The sequence below is a fragment of the Lissotriton helveticus genome, chromosome 2_1 (genome assembly GCF_964261635.1).
Source record: "Lissotriton helveticus chromosome 2_1, aLisHel1.1, whole genome shotgun sequence".
Lineage (NCBI taxonomy): Eukaryota > Metazoa > Chordata > Amphibia > Caudata > Salamandridae > Lissotriton > Lissotriton helveticus.
Window position 1 is genome coordinate 381,889,013 of NC_136059.1, and position 20,281 is coordinate 381,909,293.

The following is a 20,281-nucleotide window of genomic DNA, read 5'->3' on the forward strand; positions in this document are numbered from 1 at the left end:
AATAAATCATTTCACGCTGATCAAATAGCGGCAGCACATTATAGGGCTTGATAAACTAGATAGTTTTTCTAAATGAAAAAATCAAGGATTGAGATAAAGGTTTGCTGTACCTTGTACACCCAATGTATGTAAAGCTACCCCTTCAATTAATACACAATCTGAGGACACAAAAAGACCATTTAATGAATTGCTCATAATATGATAGATTGCAATAAACCACAGTACTATATGTACATTATGAGGGTTGTTACACAAATGTGCTGCATAACATGACCAGAGTGTCATTGACTAAGACAAACTATGTCTCTTGGAAGGGATAAGGTAATTCTACCTCTGGAAACTGACAGGAAGGGGCCTAGTCCTAGGCCATGAGAAAATACATGTATCTAGTTGTGAATCATAGGCTGAAGACACATCCAAAGCCACACCTCTTAGCGTATGCACATGTTCCATGTAAGGCACCCGAGATCTTGAGCAGCTAGTGTGTTAAACTTTTGAAGATTAGGTGACTGGTTAGTTGATGAAGCTCCACAGAGTCACACACTGCTGATGGTACTTGAACATAGAATACAAAATGTGTTTCTTATTCAGGTCCTGAAGGTGCCACGAATATAGCAGAATGGCTCAGAGGATTCTAAGAATGAAGCAATGGGAGCATAGGTTTCGGGATATGTACATAATCCTTGGACAACTTTTCTTAAGAAACGTAACACAGATCTACAGGTTTGCCTGTATGGTTTGAAATGTCGGTCTATAATTCAAAGCATGGAAAGTCCGCTGTATATAGAGTTTTATATCACCATCGATGTATGAGGCTAATGAATTGATAAATTACCCTTGAAAACTGGTCCGAATATATGAATTGGACAGTTCACTTGAATATGGGGCTCACTGCGCTGACCAGGATCAGTCAATAAAGACATGCTGTACAATTCTCACTTGCCAGCTTGTTCTCAAAAACAACAACCGGCCACTGGTTGGTGCTTTTCCTTCACTTCAAGAGATGACCATCAAGATCCAGAGGTGTGGGAGGAGCAACCTGAAGTACGTTTGCAGCTAGGCACCTGGCAGGATTTACCAACCTAGTTTCAACACTTCATAGATACTTTACCCCATTGCATAATTCATTACATTCTGCATCACTTGTTTTGGCATTGGAAAATAATTAATATCACATTAAAGCACTCTATGTGCGGGAATCAGAATCACTCAATAGCACTTCTTGGAAGAGTGCAAGTTCTATATCACTCTATCTTTGTCACCCTAGTTTGTGCAGTGACACAACAGCAATTTTCATTTGAATATTGTATGTCAGCCACGATGACCACAGTTCAAGCTTCTTTTGGTTGCATAATCTTTCGGCTGTGGACACCCATTCCTTCTTTACTGCCTGTTGAATACTCTTTAGGTTCCTCTTATTTCAAACCACTGTATTTTCATTGTATGTAGCTTGGTCTGAATGGCTCAATGCTGGTACCACTCATTCTGCTTTAAAGTACATCTGTATGGGCTGGTTGAATATGTTGGCACAATGGGCGTAATGCAATGGCTTCCTAGACTCTGAACTTTAGTCTCCATTGATATTGAACACCTTTATATATCTATGTATATCTATCAGATCCAGTATATTTCACTTCATTTTTATTCTAATTATGTTCACTCTTTCCGGCATGATCCATCACTCTCTCAAAGCCTCAATAAAGCAAGTTCAGAATCTTCCTCTCAACAACAAAGGAGCACACAAATCTAGGTACCTAATTCAACATTGTTTTTTTATTTTATTCTTATTCAAAATGTTTCACATATTCTAACCTTGACGCGCTCTATGGCGTATCTCCTCCAGGCTTCAACTTTCAAGAAAAATGTCCTCATCAACAGCACCACCATTTGGGAAATAGGACAGCTGTACGCCTTATCCTCATCAACAGCACCACCATTTCAGAAACAACTCAGTTGTACTCTGTAGGCTGACTGTCTACTCAGATAGGACTCTAGGTATTTTGTCTTTAACTTTATATGGAACACATTTAAGAGAGATACTATTTAAGCAACAATTACAATATACTGTTTTTGTTGTTACCGTGACCCTTTGACCACGTGTTATATAGAAATATATCATAATATATACAAAAATATTTCCATTAGCCTGCTAAACCGTGACCAGTTTGAGACAATGCTTGCTTTACTCTTGATGAACACATTACTTTGCAGATGTGTACGATAATACATTGGTTATCTAAAGCTTGTTGTCAGCCCAGAGCAACAGGAATCTCCTTTCAAACATTTTGAAAGCAGAGATGGTGTTTTATTCACTCATTATAAGATTCTCTAAAGGGTATACTACATTTTTAGAGACCAGATCTTACAGTAAGAACTATCAGTACACTCTGCACAAACCGTCGCAAGACCTCTTCAGTGAGGATTTTCCATACCAATGGTTGCTGGAAAGAACAGTAGTAACAATACTCGGTTACTCTGATGAGGCTACTATGAAGCAATAGCCCTTCCAGAGCACTGTGTAGTATAATGTGATTTTTTTCTTTGTATATTGTATTTATTACATAACATCTATGTAAAATTAACAGAGAGAGCATTAATATGTATCACTAATTATAAAACATGTATTTTCTACAATATTCCGCAACACGACTTCTGAGGCAAACAATTCAGATTTCCTCCGCCGCCTCCAGGGAACCATTTTGAGAGCCTTATTTGGCTTTGATGAACATCTCCTTGTCAGGAGTGGTGGCATTCTCAAACCTCTCAGTCCTGGTCTCCACAGTGCCCGACGCAGACATAATGAGCACTGTCTTGTCATCTGTGTGTGCCGCCTTCTGCTGCTGTGCAATGGCCGCACAGACGGCCACTATCTCATCACTTTCAAAGTCATAGTCTGGAATCAGTTCTCGGGCGGAAGCAGCTTTGTCCTCTGCCCCTGGCAGCTCTGCCTTCTCTGCTCCAATTTTCTTCTCCAAAAGTTGCCGTGCCCATGACAGGTCCTCCTCCCACAGCTCTCGGCTGTCTGGAAAGATGTGCAGCGCCACTTGGAAGCTTCGAATGGCCTACAAGAGAGAAGGACACGTGTCGACGATCTGGCAAGATTGCACTCTTAGGATAATTCACAAATGCATTATTTAAATCGTGTATTAGAAGAAGCTCACTCTACTGTATGTGCAAATCCTGTGTGAAACATTTACCTTTTTATAATTAAGTTTTTTTGATAAACAACTTTTAATTGATTTTAATGGTTTGACAAAGGACACCAGCCAATCATCACAACACCAAGAAAGTCCAGGAGTACAGACGAAGTTTTGTGCATCAGAGTGTACAGTCATTAATAAATCTGAAACAACATGGATTAGGACATTCCCTTTGGGACTAAACCATGCCCCCCAGCCATTTCCCCCAGACCCTACGATATTTCTTGGTCCGCCCGCGTGCCTCGTACATAGTTTTTTCTTGTGTGGCACACCAATCCACCACCGTCCGCCAGCGCCCAACAATCGGGGGCTCTGGGCAATTTCCAGGAGGCCGCTATGTCCCTTTTGGCTACCACCATTGCCGTAGTGAAGAACAACTTCTCATTCCGAGATCCATCCAACACATCAGTAATACCCAGGAGCATGTGTTTTGGGTCGTGAGGAACCTCCCAACCCCGGACCTGGGTAAGTTCTTCCTCGATATCCCCCCGGTACCGCGACAGGCGGATGCATGCCCACACCATGTGGAGAAAGTCAGCTGGGTCATGCCCGCACCTAGTACAGCCTGAGGTTGGGTGAAACCACGCTCGGTGGAGGCGTGTCAGAGTAAGGTAGGCTGCATGTAAATAATAAAGCTGTACCAAACGTAGCCTGGCGGAGGTGGTGACCGTCCTGGGAGCCTAAGGGCATTGTGCCAGTCCTCTTCCTCCAGGGTGCCCACCCACTCCTCCCATTGGGTTCAACAGTCGGTCCAGGGAAGTAGGGGTATTATTGATCAGTGTGCGGTAGATTCCGGAAATGCCACCCTTCCCCAGGTCCCCAAACATGATATGTGCCTCAGGCGGGCTATGGTCAGGAAGTCGTGAACCGGTTGTGAGGTGTGTATGGAGAGCATGCCGCAATTGCAGGTACTTATAAAACTGTGATTGGTGCAGGGAGTATCTATTTTGAAGGTCTTCGAAGGACCGCATGTGGTCCTCCACCCAGACAAAACCTAGCTGTGAGATACCTATGAGGTTCCATGCCCGGAAGCCCCGCAACCCATTAATCTCTTTGATCCAGGTCCCCTGCCACAAGTGTGTATATTGAGTCAGTGTGTGTGTCCACTTGGTGTGTCGCAAAGCGGCCCGCCAGGCCAATAACGCGGAGTGCGTGACCTCTGGTAAGTGGGAAGGGATAGGAGCCCCATAAAACATGGATTGAACCTTAGTTAGGGCCAGTACTCCCAGTTGGAGGCTGTAGGCCAGATCGGACCATCCCCAATTGAACCAGTTGTGTATAGAGAGTAGGCGCGTGGCGAGGTAGTACAGATATAAGTGGGTCATCCCCAGACCCCCATCGAACGATGGGATCCTAAAGACGTTCAGCGCCAGAGGGGCCCTACCTTTCCCCCAAAGGAACCTAATATGCTAACTAATTCGCGGAACCAGGTCCTAGGGCAGCACAGGGGGTATTTTGAAGAACATAAAGGAACCGGGGAAGTACCATCATTTTAAAGAGGGCGACCCACCCCATGGGGTTCAGGGGCAGTGTTTGCCACTTCTGGAGGTCCGCTTTGGCCCGTCTCTACAGGGTAGCGGCGTCGAGGGCCCAGCTAAGCTCGGGGAGCAAAGTTATCCATATCCCCAGGTATTTGAATGATTGACAGTGGAGCGCTATAGTGGACTGCCGGTCGAAACATTTACAGGACAGATAGAGGGGAACTAGGACCGATTTATTGGGGTTTAACCAAAGGCCAGAAGCCCGTTCAAAGGCGTGCAGGATGGGGAGACAGTGGGGTTTATAATTAAGTTTTAAAATTAAATTACGCATCATGTATACCGTTTCTTTAAGGCTTTGCATTCCCACTGTGGTCTTAAATCAATTATTTTATAAACATGCCAGCCTTTAGTTACAGACATAGAAACATAGCACACACACATATTTGTGCCCCATGGCTTTATTTAGTAGCACAGAAACCTTCATCTATGAGAGCAAGCTCCTATTCCTGAGTCACAAAATCACGATTGGTGAAAATGTGCACTCCTAAATGAGATTTAGTACACAGAAATGAGTAGGGCATGGAACCTGTGCAAATAACTTCCAACACTGAATTGACTTGAGCCTAGGGCATAAATAATTCTGAATCCAGGTCTGAAATTGGGCAAGAAATTGGTGATATGATCAGCGCTTAATTTGAGCCTGTGAGGTTCACGGCACTCATTTTTGGTGTATGGCATTTATTTTGCCTCAAAGGACATTTTCCGTGAACAAGACAGGGAAAACACACGGGAGTAAAGGAGAAACACAGGAAAACAGTCACAAAGGGAGTGAGTAGGAACCTGCAGGAACAAGATAAACAGGTAAAGGTGTCTGGTAGCCAAATAAAGTGGCATGACGTGGTTTCCAGAGTACACAGTTTTGGCATTCGGTACGCTGATATATAATAGTGCCGGTCGTGGGTTTCTGGGAAGGGCTTCGGGCAGAACTTTACAGCACTCTTAAACTTAAGGTCAGTTGGTCAATTCATAGGGTCATTTGGTTAAATTGAAAAGGTCATCCATTGTGGGAAGCCAAGGGCTAGTCCTGTTAAAACTGTGTAAGACTTGCAGAGAGGTTGACTATCCACATTTAACCCCAATTAATAAGACAAGCTTGCTTATCATTTATTTTTAAGGAATTTTGTATGAGTATTAATCAAACCACTGTACCATGGTACATTTAGAAAAGCAATGGAGACAAAATACAGGAACAAACAACAGTAAAGAATAACTAGACAACAGAGAAATCCCGATAATCCTAGCAAGACACAAAGACATCAAAAACATGTCTACAAAACATAAACATACAACAAGAATTATACTGAATTTGTATACACGTTCTCAAAACATAACTTTTCGTTATGAGAGAGACCTCAGAATGTAACAGTTAAGGTCACTTAATATGCAGCAGATCTGCAGCCTGTAGTTCACTGTGACAATCCATATTTGCATAACAACTACATTATGTAAACCACTGTCCAACAAGTGCACATCGGTTCCCATCACCACACGGATATTAACAAGATGCAAACTCGGCAAATAGAACTGATATGACGTGGAGCCTGTTGCAGCGTCTGCTCTCTCAGATGGCAGCAGCACCACCAGAGGTCCACACAACTGTTAGAGAAGTGCTTGCAGGCCAACACACTGTCCACCTCATAGAGCACAAATAAAGAATTTCTCGCCCCAACTGGCCCCGCGACTGATGGTTAGGACTGTACACAGAGCCAGGCAAACCGGCATAAACAAGAAGGAAGTTCACATACATATGGTGATGGACAAAGGCAGAGAGTCCTTGTGCCCAGTGCTGCTGCAAACAAGAGAATCCTCTCCATAAACGTTGCAGAAGGCAAGAATCCGCAGCTAATTACTTTCAATACTCTTGATCCAGAATTATAGAGCTTCAGTCTGTCTATGCATTCAGGACAAACATCCCAAGGTCTCATAGAATATCAGTATTGAGAATTAGAAGATATACCAATGACAGCTCATATGCAGATGTCCTGGGAATTGTAATGAATCCTTGTCTGTACCAAGTTTGCTGCGTTTTGGTCACAGCCTATTCCCGAATTGTGGCAAATAGGATAATCCTTTGCCCCTGGAAAACTGAGAAACAGCATCATGTTGATACCACACGTCGGCCGTGCAGGCATGCTATTCACCATGGTCCGGCAAACCTGCTCCTGTGAGTCTATAAACCCACCACGGTTAACTGACTTCAACAAAAGCCTGACAAAACAGCAGCTGCTAAAATAAAGCTATAATATAAAGGAAGGCGTAGGTTGAAGGAGATGCCCTACTCTCATCCAACTCTCTTCTATATTTAATATATTTAATATGTGGGTGGAAATGACCCAGTAGGTGATGTTTTGTGAGGTTTAAATACTAGTGGGTCAAGCCATGCTTCAGGTCAATTGTATGTGAAGACCAGCTTCGCCAAGCTGCATATTCTGAGTATCATACCGTTTCTTCAAGCTAGAACAGGCATTATGATTGAATTCAGTGTTGGGTTAAGTATTGAAATTCATGCTATGTGAACCCAAAATTCTGGGTCACTTGTTCGTAACTGAATGGTGATTATTTGTGGTCAACTATGTGACTGTGGTGTTCCTTAGTCTGTTATAAAACATCCTCATAAAAACACATTTATTTTGCTTAAGAACCTTGTTGTTTCAATTATCACCCCCATCTTAATGTTCGATGAAAAGTATATTTTGTCGTGAGTGTTTTAAGTTTTTAGGCTCTGCAAAAAATGTTTTTCTATATCAGTGTTAGAGAATGCCCCTTGTTAAAAAATAGATACATTACTATGCTTTCAAAAAGTGCACCAGTTTACTTATTATGTATTAAAACAGGTGTTACAATTGCTATATATAGTTGATATATGAAATCCCAATTAAAGTTTGAATTGTTCATGACTGACCAGGGTGAAACACAAGCAAGCGCAAATTAACCTGTGCGTAACCCTCTGGGCTTGGCACAAAAGCAATCAGGCTTAACTTGGAGGCAACGCATGCATTATTTAGGCAGTTTTTCAAAGAGTAATAAAGTGAAAATACAAAACAAGAAGAATCTCACACCAAGTAAGGAGTCCATAGAGTCAAATGTAATAAATTGTTTGAGACCAGAACAACAAAAATCCAATCAGTAGAACCAGACATATGCAATTTTTGATTTTGAAGTAAAAATAGTGCCTAGAAACATAAATCGCCATCTTTGGTTATCTGGTTGTGCCGGCCTGGGACAAAGTCACAAGTTAAGATTGAGAACAATGAAGCGCAGGCCTGACACAAGGACCAAGTTAGGCACACTTAAATCCCGGTTGCAGAGCATTGTGTCATCCCGTGTTGTGAAATGCGCCATGGAGCAGCAGTTCTGTGGAAGCTGCAGTGCTAAGATGCGGAGTACTGCGTCATCGTGGTGGATACCGTCAACAAGGGACTTGCGATGCAAAGTCCTGCATCATGCAGTGGCAATTCCGAGAAAGCTGCTGGCCTGCGATGCGAAGTCCTGCATCATCATCAAGGATGCCGTCAACGAGGGCCTTGCGCTGCAAAGACCTGTGTTGAACGGCTGCGTGATGCATCAGCGGTTCCAAGAGCTGTAGGCTGCGATGCGAGGTCCTGCTTTGTAGATGCATCACGCAGCGGCAGTTCCGATACAGCAGCGAGGAGGGGTGTCATGCTATGTTGACTCTGCTTACAGGACCACAGTTGGGCTGGCACAGCACCTTCAGGCACACTTCAAAGGGTTGAGGACTGGGATGGCACCCTTTGGGGGTAAGACTCACAGTTGGTCCAGTGCTGGGTTCAAGATGGTTGGAGCATTTTCTGTAAAAAGAACAGATGATGGACGGAATGCTGAACAATGCAATCATTCACTCCCATTCACAGATCTGGGTTTAATCCAATGTTTTGTTGCTCACCAAGCCCCCCCAGCCATTTGCAAATCAGTCTTGACCCTGCTCCTCATGGGAACAGTACAGCCCAAACTGCCTGGCCAGGTCCTCCCTGGAATTGGAAACAAGCATCCTGGGACCAGTTTGCGGTATCACCCTTCATCAACCAGGTTATCTTGAATCCAGTGGCACAGTGAGCATGGTACCCACATCTGGGCATACTCTTCCCACTTAGGGCGATACAAGAACAGATGAAGGACGGAATGCTGAACAATGGAAACATTCACCCCGTCACAAAGTTTAGTTTAATCCATCGTTTTTTTGCTCACCAAGCCACCCCAGTTTGGACCCAGCCATATGTAAATCAGTCTTGACCCTGCTCCTCATGGAAACAGTCTGATGGATTTAACCCAGATTGCCCCTTAAATAAAAAGTGTAAAACGACCCGTGGTAGATGACTGGGATTTTTACACTATATCTAGATCCTTTTCACCTTCTTTTTGGATGATTCCTGCACTATTCCTCAGTGTTTCACAAGGGCCCGCAAGCCACTAGAGGATTCTCTGGCAAGCACGGGATAGCCGATGATGAAGCCTGACACCTGGGGAGTGTGTGAGGCCATTTCTTGTATTTTTATAATATACCCTCTAGGTCCTGTTCACAGGAATTGGACATTTGAAATCATCCTGGACTTGGCAATTACCCTCAAATTAGGGTGTGGGGCTCTCACATATGAGAAACTATTGAAGGGACACATTTGTTTCTTGTATGTTTTATTTTCGGACAAGAAAAAGCCAATTTTCTAAAAGTGGAATTTTCAGAATTGTGACTTAAAATCCGACTTTACCATTGAAGAGGAATTTCAATTACAATTCTTCAGACACCAAACTCGATATTCATATTTTCTCCCAATTGAAAGTTAGCAATTAAATGTAATAAGGTAATCCAATGTTATCCCATGGAAGAGGTAGGCCTTACAGTAGTGAGAATTTTTTTTTTTCACTACCAGGACATGTAAAAGTCAAAAGTACATATCCAGCTTTTTAAATACACTGCACTTTGCCCCCTGAGCTGGTCAGGGCCAACCCTAGGGGTGATTTATGTGTATTAATGAGTAAGGTTTACTCTGGCAAAAGGTTTGTTTTTCCACGGCGATATGGCAGTTTAAACTGCACACATAGGCTGCCATGACATGCCTGTTTAAAAGGCTACTTAAGTGGGCAGCACAAACAGTGCTGCAGGCCACTAGTAGTGTTTAATTTACAGGCCATATGTACCTATAGTGTCTCTTTACTAGGAACTTACAAGTAAATTAATTTTGCCAATAGGGTGTAAGCCAATATTACATTGTTTAAAGGGTAGAGCAAAAGCATGTCAACACTGGTTTGTCAGTTATAAAGTGTGCAGAGTCCTAGGCCAGAAAAAACACAGACAACAAAAAACAGGAGAATGGTAGGCTAGAAGTTGGGGGAAAACCACGCCAATTATGTCAGGTCCAACACTGACACAGATTGTATTTGAGGAAGTTCCACACACATGCATCTGCTGTATACTATTCTAAGCTCTCAATTTGCAAAACGTTGACAGTTCTTGACTATAAGCAAACATGAAACAACATCAACATTGCCTAGGAGAGGCTGAGGCAATAGCATGCAGGGTCAACAAACCCAGTCAACATGTCACATAATAGCCACGTGGAGGGCTTTTCAATTAGATACCTGCTGAGCACTTTTTGAGCAGCTACAAAGAAAAAGTTCTAACCTCCCTTCAAAGCGGAAGTAGTTCTCAGCATTCAGAAATATGAAGTACTGGGCCTGAGTGTGAAAGAATATTCCCGCAGTCCAGTGTATACATAATTGAGTTACTGAAGGGCGTTCACACCCATTGCACTGCTATGACATATGCTAAATAAATGCCCACAACATTTATTTATTTACTAGAAGTTACCAGAGGCACAACTAGAGCCAAATATTGGGGAGGGGGGGCTAAGAAAAAATGTTGGGGGACTGAATCTTTAAGCAACATGCAGAGTAGAGCTGCAGGAGCTCTTAGAAGGGGTGAAACAACAGCAAAGCTTCATGAACATGCAAATGGTCTTTTAAAGACCTGTGAAGTGCTCGGGTGCGGCTGTGTGTGTGCCCGGGAAGCTGTCTCATCCCGGGCTGCCACACACGATGGGTGGGGTAGGGGGGGCTGAAGCCCTTTGAGTCCAATGGGTGTTGCGCGCCTAGTAGTTACCAGGGTAACCCTAGTGAACATTTTTGCTTTTGTAATGACATCCAATTAAAGTCAAAGGGGTAACCCTGTGTCCCTGGGAACCTGGGTATTGTTGAAATAGTCTACAAAAAAGTTCAGATGGGTAAAATCAATCATTAAAAAACATTTGTAATGACATTAGTACTTAAAACTTACAATGCTGCAGGCTCTAGTAATCTAAAAACATATTTACTACTACTACAGCTATTGCTTCTACTACTAATAATTTCAATAACAACTATATTATCTTATTAGACCATCCTCCACTAGGTATAGTTTTTAAACACTCCACTTAGCAGAGAGGTAATTTTCTATTCTGTGCATATTATCTAATCCTTTGGAGAGGTAATTTTTAAGAGTCGCCCACAAACAACATTGCCTGTTGTCAAAGACCTAAAGACCAATGGTGGACGGCAGTGGTTAATTTGTAAAACAAATAAGTGCCAGGGACCTCATCAGGTGGCCACTGCTGCCTGCACCACCCACTGTTAATGCCAGTGCAGTCAATGCTAGCACAAACACAACTATTAACTATCATGCTCCTACAAGTGTGACAATTCAAACTATTCCAAGCCCCAAGGCTATAGGAATGGCTTTGGCAGATGGATTAGTTGTTTTTAATGTATATTGAGATATTAAACAACTGTTGCTGTGCTCAGCTCCAAATTACTCAAACAACGCTGCCATGTGGCAGGCTGTTATAAGGGCTGGTGTTGACGTTTAAGTGCCAGTCTGATCACCAGAAAACACCAGCTCAAATTAAGCACTGGTGGACGGTAACTTAACTTACAGAGGACTTGCTTACTATTGGCTGACTTTGTAGTCAATCTCATTTGCTTGCTTCTTATTTGATGGTTTTCTTTCTCTACTTTTGTTTGCCTTACCCCCAGAGCATAGCTGCTTCGCCATTCTTTTGATTGGATGACTTGTATTCTTCCACTGTTCACATACAAGGAACACCTTTTTTCTTTTTCTTTCACCACTACATGAGACTATATGTTTTTGGTTGTGCTCTTCCTCGTCTAGTGCTTTAATAGCCCACCTCCGATTATGTGTTCTTCCCCCCACCCCTCCCTGGATTGGTTTGCTTATATTTTTTTATTCTCCTTCTCCCTGCCAAGCTTCTCCATTGATCCACCAGCTTCCTGTAGATGTCCTACCCTCCTAGCAATAACTTATCCCAGCACCCACTCCTCTGTTGCTCCCCTACCCCTTCTGTTGCATTCTTAAAACAATTTTTTTTAAAAGAGTTTAATTCTGAAGGGTCTTGCTGCCGAGCTACTTCTTTGGCTCTGATGAGTGTTCATCATTTTTTCCCCAAAAAATGTATCACCCTTAGATTACGCTAACCAACTTGGAACAGTAAGTAAAAACAATAAAGCACCACTTGTCATGACAAATACATGCCTGTGTGCGGAGAACTGTGCATGTATACAGCACCAAAGTGTGGCGGTTTTTTTTGTTCCCCTATGCTCTCCCGTATTGGCAAAAAGGCATTTTTTTGTTTGCCAATGTGCAACAACATCAGCAAAGCCAGGCGGTTGTAAACACGATTGGAAAGGTGAGACCTTTTGGATTTGCCAAAGATTATTCTGCATAGCAACAATTTTACCCAGCCAATCCGAAGTTTTCCTTTTCTATTTGGCTGGTGCATGAGTAACCTATGATCACCTTTCCTAAGTAGACAAGCACTTTCTACAAATGTTTTGACTGTGGTGTGTATTACGATGTAGCACGTGCTGCTAGCTCGTATTATAAATGTCCTATTACTTACGGTAATCTTCATTACTCCGGGTCCCGTAGTCCTCGACACCTTCCTAACTAATGAGATGATACTATCTCTGTCAGAAAAAAGAAAAGGAAGGAATGCTGGACCTACCCTCCCCCTCCCGCCGGGAGTACATAAGGGTACATGTCCCAGCATTCCCCCTGAAATACCAAGCCAAAGGATGAAGGCCGGCAAACAGGGCGGGAGGGAGGGAAGCCAGGAAGGTGTCGAGGACTACGGGACCCGGAGTAATGAAGATTACCGTAAGTAATAGGACATTCCTTGATGCCTTTGTCAGGATGTGGCACCACATTCGGGGCCCAGACAAAGCTAATGCAGAAAGAAGGCAGGGTCCCGAGGCCCCAAGGGCTGACGTCATTCCCTCCGAAGAAATCCCCGCTTCTAGTAGGAAATCACCTGTTCACTTTGAAAAGTCAGGCTACATTTAAACTCGAGTGACGTCTAACAGTGACAGCACTGAGAAAAGCGGCAACAGACACGCACAGAGCTCGGGTTTCCCACGGCACGTTAAACTAGGATTTACGGGCTCTAAAAAATGTGGACTTGCTAAAGACTTCTCTTTCCTGCCAACAAAATAAAACTGCCATGTTCCAGTGATTTACAGCTGTCTGCACTGCAGGCCACCCGTTGCTGTTCGTGTGCTCAGAAGCTCTATTATGTTACTTTATTGACTTTGTGAGATACTTTAATGAAAGTGTGCGGTCGGTAGAGTGTCTAGTTTTTAGTGCTACTACTAATTGCTAATTGGTTTAAGTACATTCCTGTTTTCGAAGTGCCTGGACACTCTTTCTAAGTAGCTGTGCGCTATAGAAGAATCCTTCATTCATTCATTCATTCGAATGCATTCTTGCTTGCATGCTTGCGATGGTCTGGCTAGGAGAAAACTACCTGTATGCCAATATTATTTGTTGCTTCATATACCCTGTTAAAACAGGGTATATGGGTAAATTTTTCCAATTTCTTTTTCACGTAGAAAGTAGTCTCTACCAGTATTTTCAACAAATTAATCAGTCAGAATCAAGCACAGAAAAGTTAGATTCGAACCTATGGGGCAGATGTTATATATAGCTGGATTTCTACAGCGCACAGGCAGCCGAGCACTATATATTGGTGAAAGACTAGCATGAAGTTAACACATGATAGGAGAGGTAGCTGGGTTGTGGATGGTTAATGCACTGTGATTTGATTTTTAAAGAGGTGCATCTTGAACTCTTTCCTATATTGAAGCAGTGCTGGGGCGGTCCTGATGGACATGGGGATGTTGTTCCAGATCCAGGATGCGTAGAAGGAAAAGGCCTGCTGAATGGTTTTGACTGTTTTACGCTTCTCAGTCTGCAATAAAGTCCTGGCTGGAGGTGTGCCGACAACCACCAGAGATACTGAGGTGTCTACAAGATAAGTGGATGTGTTGGGCATGATAGCTTAGTAAATGAGGCATCTGGTTTTGAAGGTGTCGGCCGACAAGGTGAGCCAATGGAATTCTACCAGGATGGGGTTGTTATGTTCACACCATCCCACTCATTGAAGATAACCACCTCTTACAAAGGGGCCACAATCCTCCTCCCTCTCAATTCCTCGATCACCCGATCTCGAAACCCGAACCTGATCCTCCCACCCCTGGTATCCCCCCGAACAATAACTCGCCACAAAGCCCCCCCCTCACTAGCCCTCGCCCATCCGAACTCCAATCCCGAATCAGACCCTCCCTCCCATTACCCCTCCTAACAGCAACTCGCCTCAATACCCCTCTCCCTCTCTAGTCCTCTCTAAACCGGATCCGGACCCTCCAACTTCGACTCTCCCCCCTATTAAGGTCTTGCCCCTTTGCCCCACTCATTCAAGGCCCAGTACCACCCTCTCCCCCCCCCTCCCCAGCTCTCATGACAACACATCGCCTGGACCTTCTAGAAGCCCAGATCGCCACGCTGATCCTCGGACTGAAAGAAACCCTTTCCTCCCTAGAGAAACTCCAGCTACCCCCCCCTCACGTCTCACCTCCCCACCTCCAGCAACCTCCCATCGGGAATGACTCCCTCCCCCCTATCGGGTCCCTGTCCCCCCCAGGCTCCCGGCCTCCTCTCACTAAACCTCAGACTGAATCACGAGTTGACAGTCCCAGAAGAACTTCTCCCTCCCTCTCCCCCCAGGAAGTGAGCTCCCTCGTCGCATCCTACAAACCCCCCCAACTAGCTAGCCCAAGCACTACCCCCGTACCCCTCACCCCTTTCTTCGATCCAAGTCATCACCGAAAAGCCGCCAGACCCCCAGCCTATCTCTCCCACTTACCCAGAGCGAATTCTGTCAACCCAAACTCGAATGCAGGCCCCCATTAACTGCATGCTTATCAACTGTTACGATTCTCCCCTGAGGCGGAAAGCCGGGGGATTAGGCCGCCAGTCTGTTTTAAAATATTGTGTTATTAGTGATTGGAACTCTGGGCTCCAGTCCCATTTTTGTTTTGTTCTAATGTACGGCACCAGCTTGTGCTTTTAACATAGGGCATCAGCTCCTTCCCGAACATTCAAGGAGACTCCCTACCTGCATTTGACAGCTTCTAAAATCCCGGGCACACGCGCAGCCGATTAGGCGCTGACGCGGTAGTTGCCACGGGGATCCGCCATCTTGGGGGGACGCGCAGGCTTGCGGACTAGTTGTCGGCAGCCTCCCGGCCTCCCTGGGGATTTAAGCGCGTGGGAAATCGCCGCGCTCAGTTAAGATTCTCCCCTGAGGCGGAAAGCCGGGGTATTAGGCCGCCAGTCTGTTTTTAAAATATTGTGTTATTAGTGATTGGAACTCTGGGCTCCAGTCCCATTTTTGTTTTGTTCTAATGTACGGCACCAGCTTGTGCTTTTAACATAGGGCATCAGCTCCTTCCCGAACATTCAAGGAGACTCCCTACCTGCATTTGACAGCTTCTAACATCCCAGGCACACGCGCAGCCGATTAGGCGCTGACGCGGTAGTTGCCACGATGATCCGCCATCTTGGGGGGACGCGCAGGCTTGCGGACTAGTTGTCGGCAGCCTCCCGCCCTCCCTGGGGATTTAAGCGCGTGGGAAATCGCCGCGCTCAGTTATGATTCTCCCCTGAGGCGGAAAGCCGGGGGATTAGGCCGCCAGTCTGTTTTTAAAATATTGTGTTATTAGTGATTGGAACTCTGGGCTCCAGTCCCATTTTTGTTTTGTTCTAATGTACGGCACCAGCTTGTGCTTTTAACATAGGGCATCAGCTCCTTCCCGAACATTCAAGGAGACTCCCTACCTGCATTTGACAGCTTCTAACATCCCGGGCACACGCGCAGCCGATTAGGCGCTGACACGGTAGTTGCCACGGGGATCCGCCATCTTAGGGGGACGCGCAGGCTTGCGGACTAGTTGTCGGCAGCCTCCCGCTATTCCTGGGGATTTAAGCGCGTGGGAAATCGCCGCACTCAGTTACGATTCTCCCCTGAGGCGGAAAGCCGGGGGATTAGGCCGCCAGTCTGTTTTTAAAATATTGTGTTATTAGTGATTGGAACTCTGGGCTCCAGTCCCATTTTTGTTTTGTTCTAATGTACGGCACCAGCTTGTGCTTTTAACATAGGGCATCAGCTCCTTCCCGAACATTCAAGGAGACTCCCTACCTGCATTTGACAGCTTCTAACATCCCGGGCACACGCGCAGCCGATTAGGCGCTGACGCGGTAGTTGCCACGGGGATCCGCCATCTTGGGGGGACGCACAGGCTTGCGGACTAGTTGTCGGCAGCCTCCCACCCTCCTACCGCCCCTTTAAATTTCCATGGGGAATCGTCCGCGCAGCGTGCGTGCGCAGCGGGCACGCCGGCGGCGTGCCGAAGGCGCGCCAAAGGCAAGCCCGTCTGCGCCAGTCCAGCCCCGAGCGCCAGGACCCCTGGTCATTTTCCTTCAGACTGTCTGACCAGGAGGGTTTACAACCGTGAGTTGTTGCTGAGTTTTAAGGGGGGAGGAGAACTGCATTTGTATAAGACCAGACAAGGATATGTTGACAGGATGTGCCCAGCATGCTCGTCTTGCCCACCTGCCATTCTTTGTAGACCAATCAGGGCGCTCATTAGGACCCACAACACTAGGGGGGATATGGAGATGAATACAATTAACTGTATACTTATCAACGTCAGGTCCCTGGTCAAACATAGCACGGAATGCGCTGAACTGATCAAGGACAAAAATGCAAAAATTGCATTCATCACGGAGACCTGGATGGATGCGACCTCTGGACCGGATTTAGTTAATGCCACGCCTTCAGGTTACCTGAGCTTTGTTCTGGACAGAGCCGGTAAAAGAGGAGGTGGACTTGCTATTATCTATCATGCTTCCATCCGGGGATCATTTCAGGGGGTGTCCTCAAAGACGTGTGAGGCACTGGGGTTCAAGCTTTCATTATCAAATCATCAAACTTTCCAGGGCTGCCTCCTGTATAGACCGCCCGGGTCCAGGTCCCAGTTCCTCGAAACAGTGGGCAATATCTTGGAGGAAGCCCTGTGTACCAAATCCTTCACAGCACTAGGAGATTTTAATTTCCACCTAGAAGGTAGCTCAGACCTGGACACTCTAGCCCTGGTTGAAGCAATGCAGGGGGCGGGACTTACTCAGGTGGTAATGGGGGCCCACACATACAGTAGAGCACACTCTGGATGCCATTTTTACGAACGATCCGGACTTACAGTTCGTCCATACTGAGTCCATGGCATGGTCAGACCACTCAGTTGTGCTATTTAATATCCAAGCGGCCCAGCTGGATAGAGCCAGGCAGGATAGGAAGTCAGCCAAGCTGTACAGACCCTGGAAAGAGGTTGATGGAACGGCACTGGGGGACCGGCTCACATCCTCTATGATTACTCTGCCAGCAGATGTAAATGAAGCCGCAGATAGGTACACAGATTGGATAGATCGAGCATGTACTAGCTTAGCTCAGCCTAAACTTTGTTGCCCCACTCGCACAGTACCATCTGCTCCCTGGTTCTCTAATGAGCTGCGAGAATATAAGGTGATCTGTAAAAAACTAGAGCGAGTCTGGCGTACAGATTACCTTCAGGCAGACAAAATTAAGCTCAAAGCCAGTCAACGGACTTACAAAGAAATGATTAGGAAGGCTAAATGCACATATTTTACTGACCAGATTGAGGGAGCCAATAACTCAACTAGGGAACTCTTTGACACAGTTGCCAGTTTGGTCACCCCTAAGTCAGTGATCGTTCCTCCAAGTCTGGAACTTTGTGAGACCCTCGCTAAGTTCTTTTCAAACAAAGTGGAACTGATCTTTACGGCACTTGAGCATCAAGTGGGGTTGACTCTTCTTGAAGGAACACACAGGACCCCTTTGGTCAATCCACATGAGGCTAAACTCTCTGGGTTCCGTCCGGTGAACTCGGAAGAGATTAACAAATTGCTTCATGCAACTAAATCGGGTTCGCCCCAAGATCCCTGTCCAGCATCAGTTGCAAAGTTGGCAGCTACCTCCATATCGTGTACTCTCGCGGATCTATTTAACCAGATGTTTGACATCGGAGAATATCCAACATGCTGGAAACAAGCATCGATTGCCCCACTGCTTAAAAAACCGACACTCGATATTTCAGACCCCAATAGCTATCGGCCCATAGCTCGGCTACCATTGCCAGCCAAACTTATTGAGAAGGTCATGAATGCGCAGCTCTGTACATTTCTCAGGACTTCTCAGTGTCTGGACAAAGCCCTACACGGGTTCAGGGAAGGTCACAGTACTGAGACTGCCCTGATTAAATCTACGGAAGAGATCAGGAAGGTGCTGGATGCAGGGGGAAGTGCAGCTCTGGTACTCCTCGATCTTTCCGCGGCCTTCGACACGGTCCACCACAGCATTTTGGTGGATCGTTTAGAAGGCTGTGGGATCCAGGGGACGGCCCTGAGCAATTTGAAATCCTTCCTTGCCGATAGGGTCCAGGTGGTGTCCCTGGGAGATTTTGAGTCCAGACCTTTCAAACTCCCAGGAGGGGTCCCACAGGGCTCCTCCCTTAGCCCGACCCTATTTAATATTTATTTCTCATCCCTCGCCCTGGTGATCCGGTCATTTGGATTTGAATTAACATCTTATGCAGATGATACTCAGATCGTGGTATCTCTGCTCCCGGGGAGAGAAGAAGGCGTAGCTGCCAGGTTCCAGGACTGCATGACTGCAGTCAGCACTTGGATGGCAGGTAATTGCCTAAAACTGAACTCCTCTAAAACTGAGGTTCTACTCTTTGGTGCCGATGTTAGTTTCTGGAGCCCCAAATGGTGGCCTGACGATATGGGATCTCCACCCATTCCGGCAACGAAGGTAAAGAACCTGGGAGTTCTTATTGACAGTCAACTATCCTTCAAACCGCAAGTCAATGCATTAACCTCCTCCATTTACTGGATCATGAAAACTATTAGGAAGGTTCTCCCCTTCCTACCGGACAGTAGCAGGAAAACGGTGGTGACAGCACTTGTGCTCTCCCGCCTTGATTACTGCAACAGTCTCTTCCTGGAAGCCCAGCAGGGGCTGCTCAATAAACTGCAGGTGCTGCAAAATGCGGCCGTACGTCTGATTACTGGTCTGCCCAAGTTTGCGCCGGTGGCACAGGAACTGAGGAAACTGCATTGGCTTCCGGTGCGCAAACAGATAATGTTTAAATCATTGTGTATTGTGTATAAGGCAGTTCATGGACTGGGTCCATCTTTTCTCCAACAGCACTTCCAACTGTACATGCCAGGTAGACAGTTGAGGTCGGCCAACAAAGGGCTAGTTAAGACAACTCGGATCAGGAAAGCACGATGGGGAGGCAGAAGCTTCATTTCTGGAGCTTCCACTGCCTGGAATGCCTTGCCCTTGGCCTTCAAGCAAAGTACGGACCTGATGGCCTTCAGGAAAAATATTAAAACCTGGCTTTTTGGCCTTTAGAAACGGACTGTCACCTTGGGGAGATATTATTTCAGCGCCAGGACACCGCTCGGTAACAGCGCGCTTTATAAATGGTATAAATAAATAAATAAATAAACTGCAGATCCGCCGTCAAACATGCAACCGAATTAGCTGAAACCATCCTCTCCCATGACCTAGATGTAGCCTTCATCACTGAAACTTGGCTGAACACCTTATCCCCTCCCATCTTCGACACGCTGGTGCCGCCCGGCTTCTCACTTATCCGTAAAGACAGGCCCATACACAAAGGAGGTGGAATAGCAATTATCCACAAAAGTGACCTCTCCGTCACTGAATCCCCCTCCTTCCTTTATAACTCCTCTGAATTCCTTTCGGTCAACCTCAATTCGCCCTACCATAGCCCACTTCAATGCCTTCTCCTTTACCACCCTCCAGGCAACGCTATTGAATTTGGCGATCAGCTGTCGGATCTGATCACTCAAACCGCTCTCAACAGCGACTTCAGAATAATTCTGGGCGACCTCAACCTAAGATGGAATGAAACCAAAAACCAGCTCATCCAATCTCTCACCTCCCTTCTACAAGATCACGATATGATCCAACACTGTTCAGAGGAAACCCACCATAGAGGAGCGATCCTAGACGCAATCATTGCGGACAAATAGACAATTTCGATTGACCACATCATCCCAGTGGACTGGTCAGACCATCACGC

The 20,281-nt window shown here is 45.7% G+C and overlaps 1 protein-coding gene across 2 annotated transcripts in view; it reads right to left on the reverse strand.

Moving 5' to 3' along the window:
- Positions 1–1,751: 1,751 nt before the first annotated feature.
- The window catches only part of TTC33 (tetratricopeptide repeat domain 33), a 730,113-nt gene continuing 711,583 nt past the window's right edge, over positions 1,752–20,281 (reverse strand). For both annotated transcript variants that reach the window (XM_078675002.1, XM_078675000.1), the window contains exon 5: positions 1,752–3,062. In XM_078675002.1, coding sequence (XP_078531128.1) covers positions 2,709–3,062 — 354 coding nt within the window. In that variant the 3' untranslated portion in view covers positions 1,752–2,708. The remainder of the gene's footprint in view (positions 3,063–20,281) is intronic.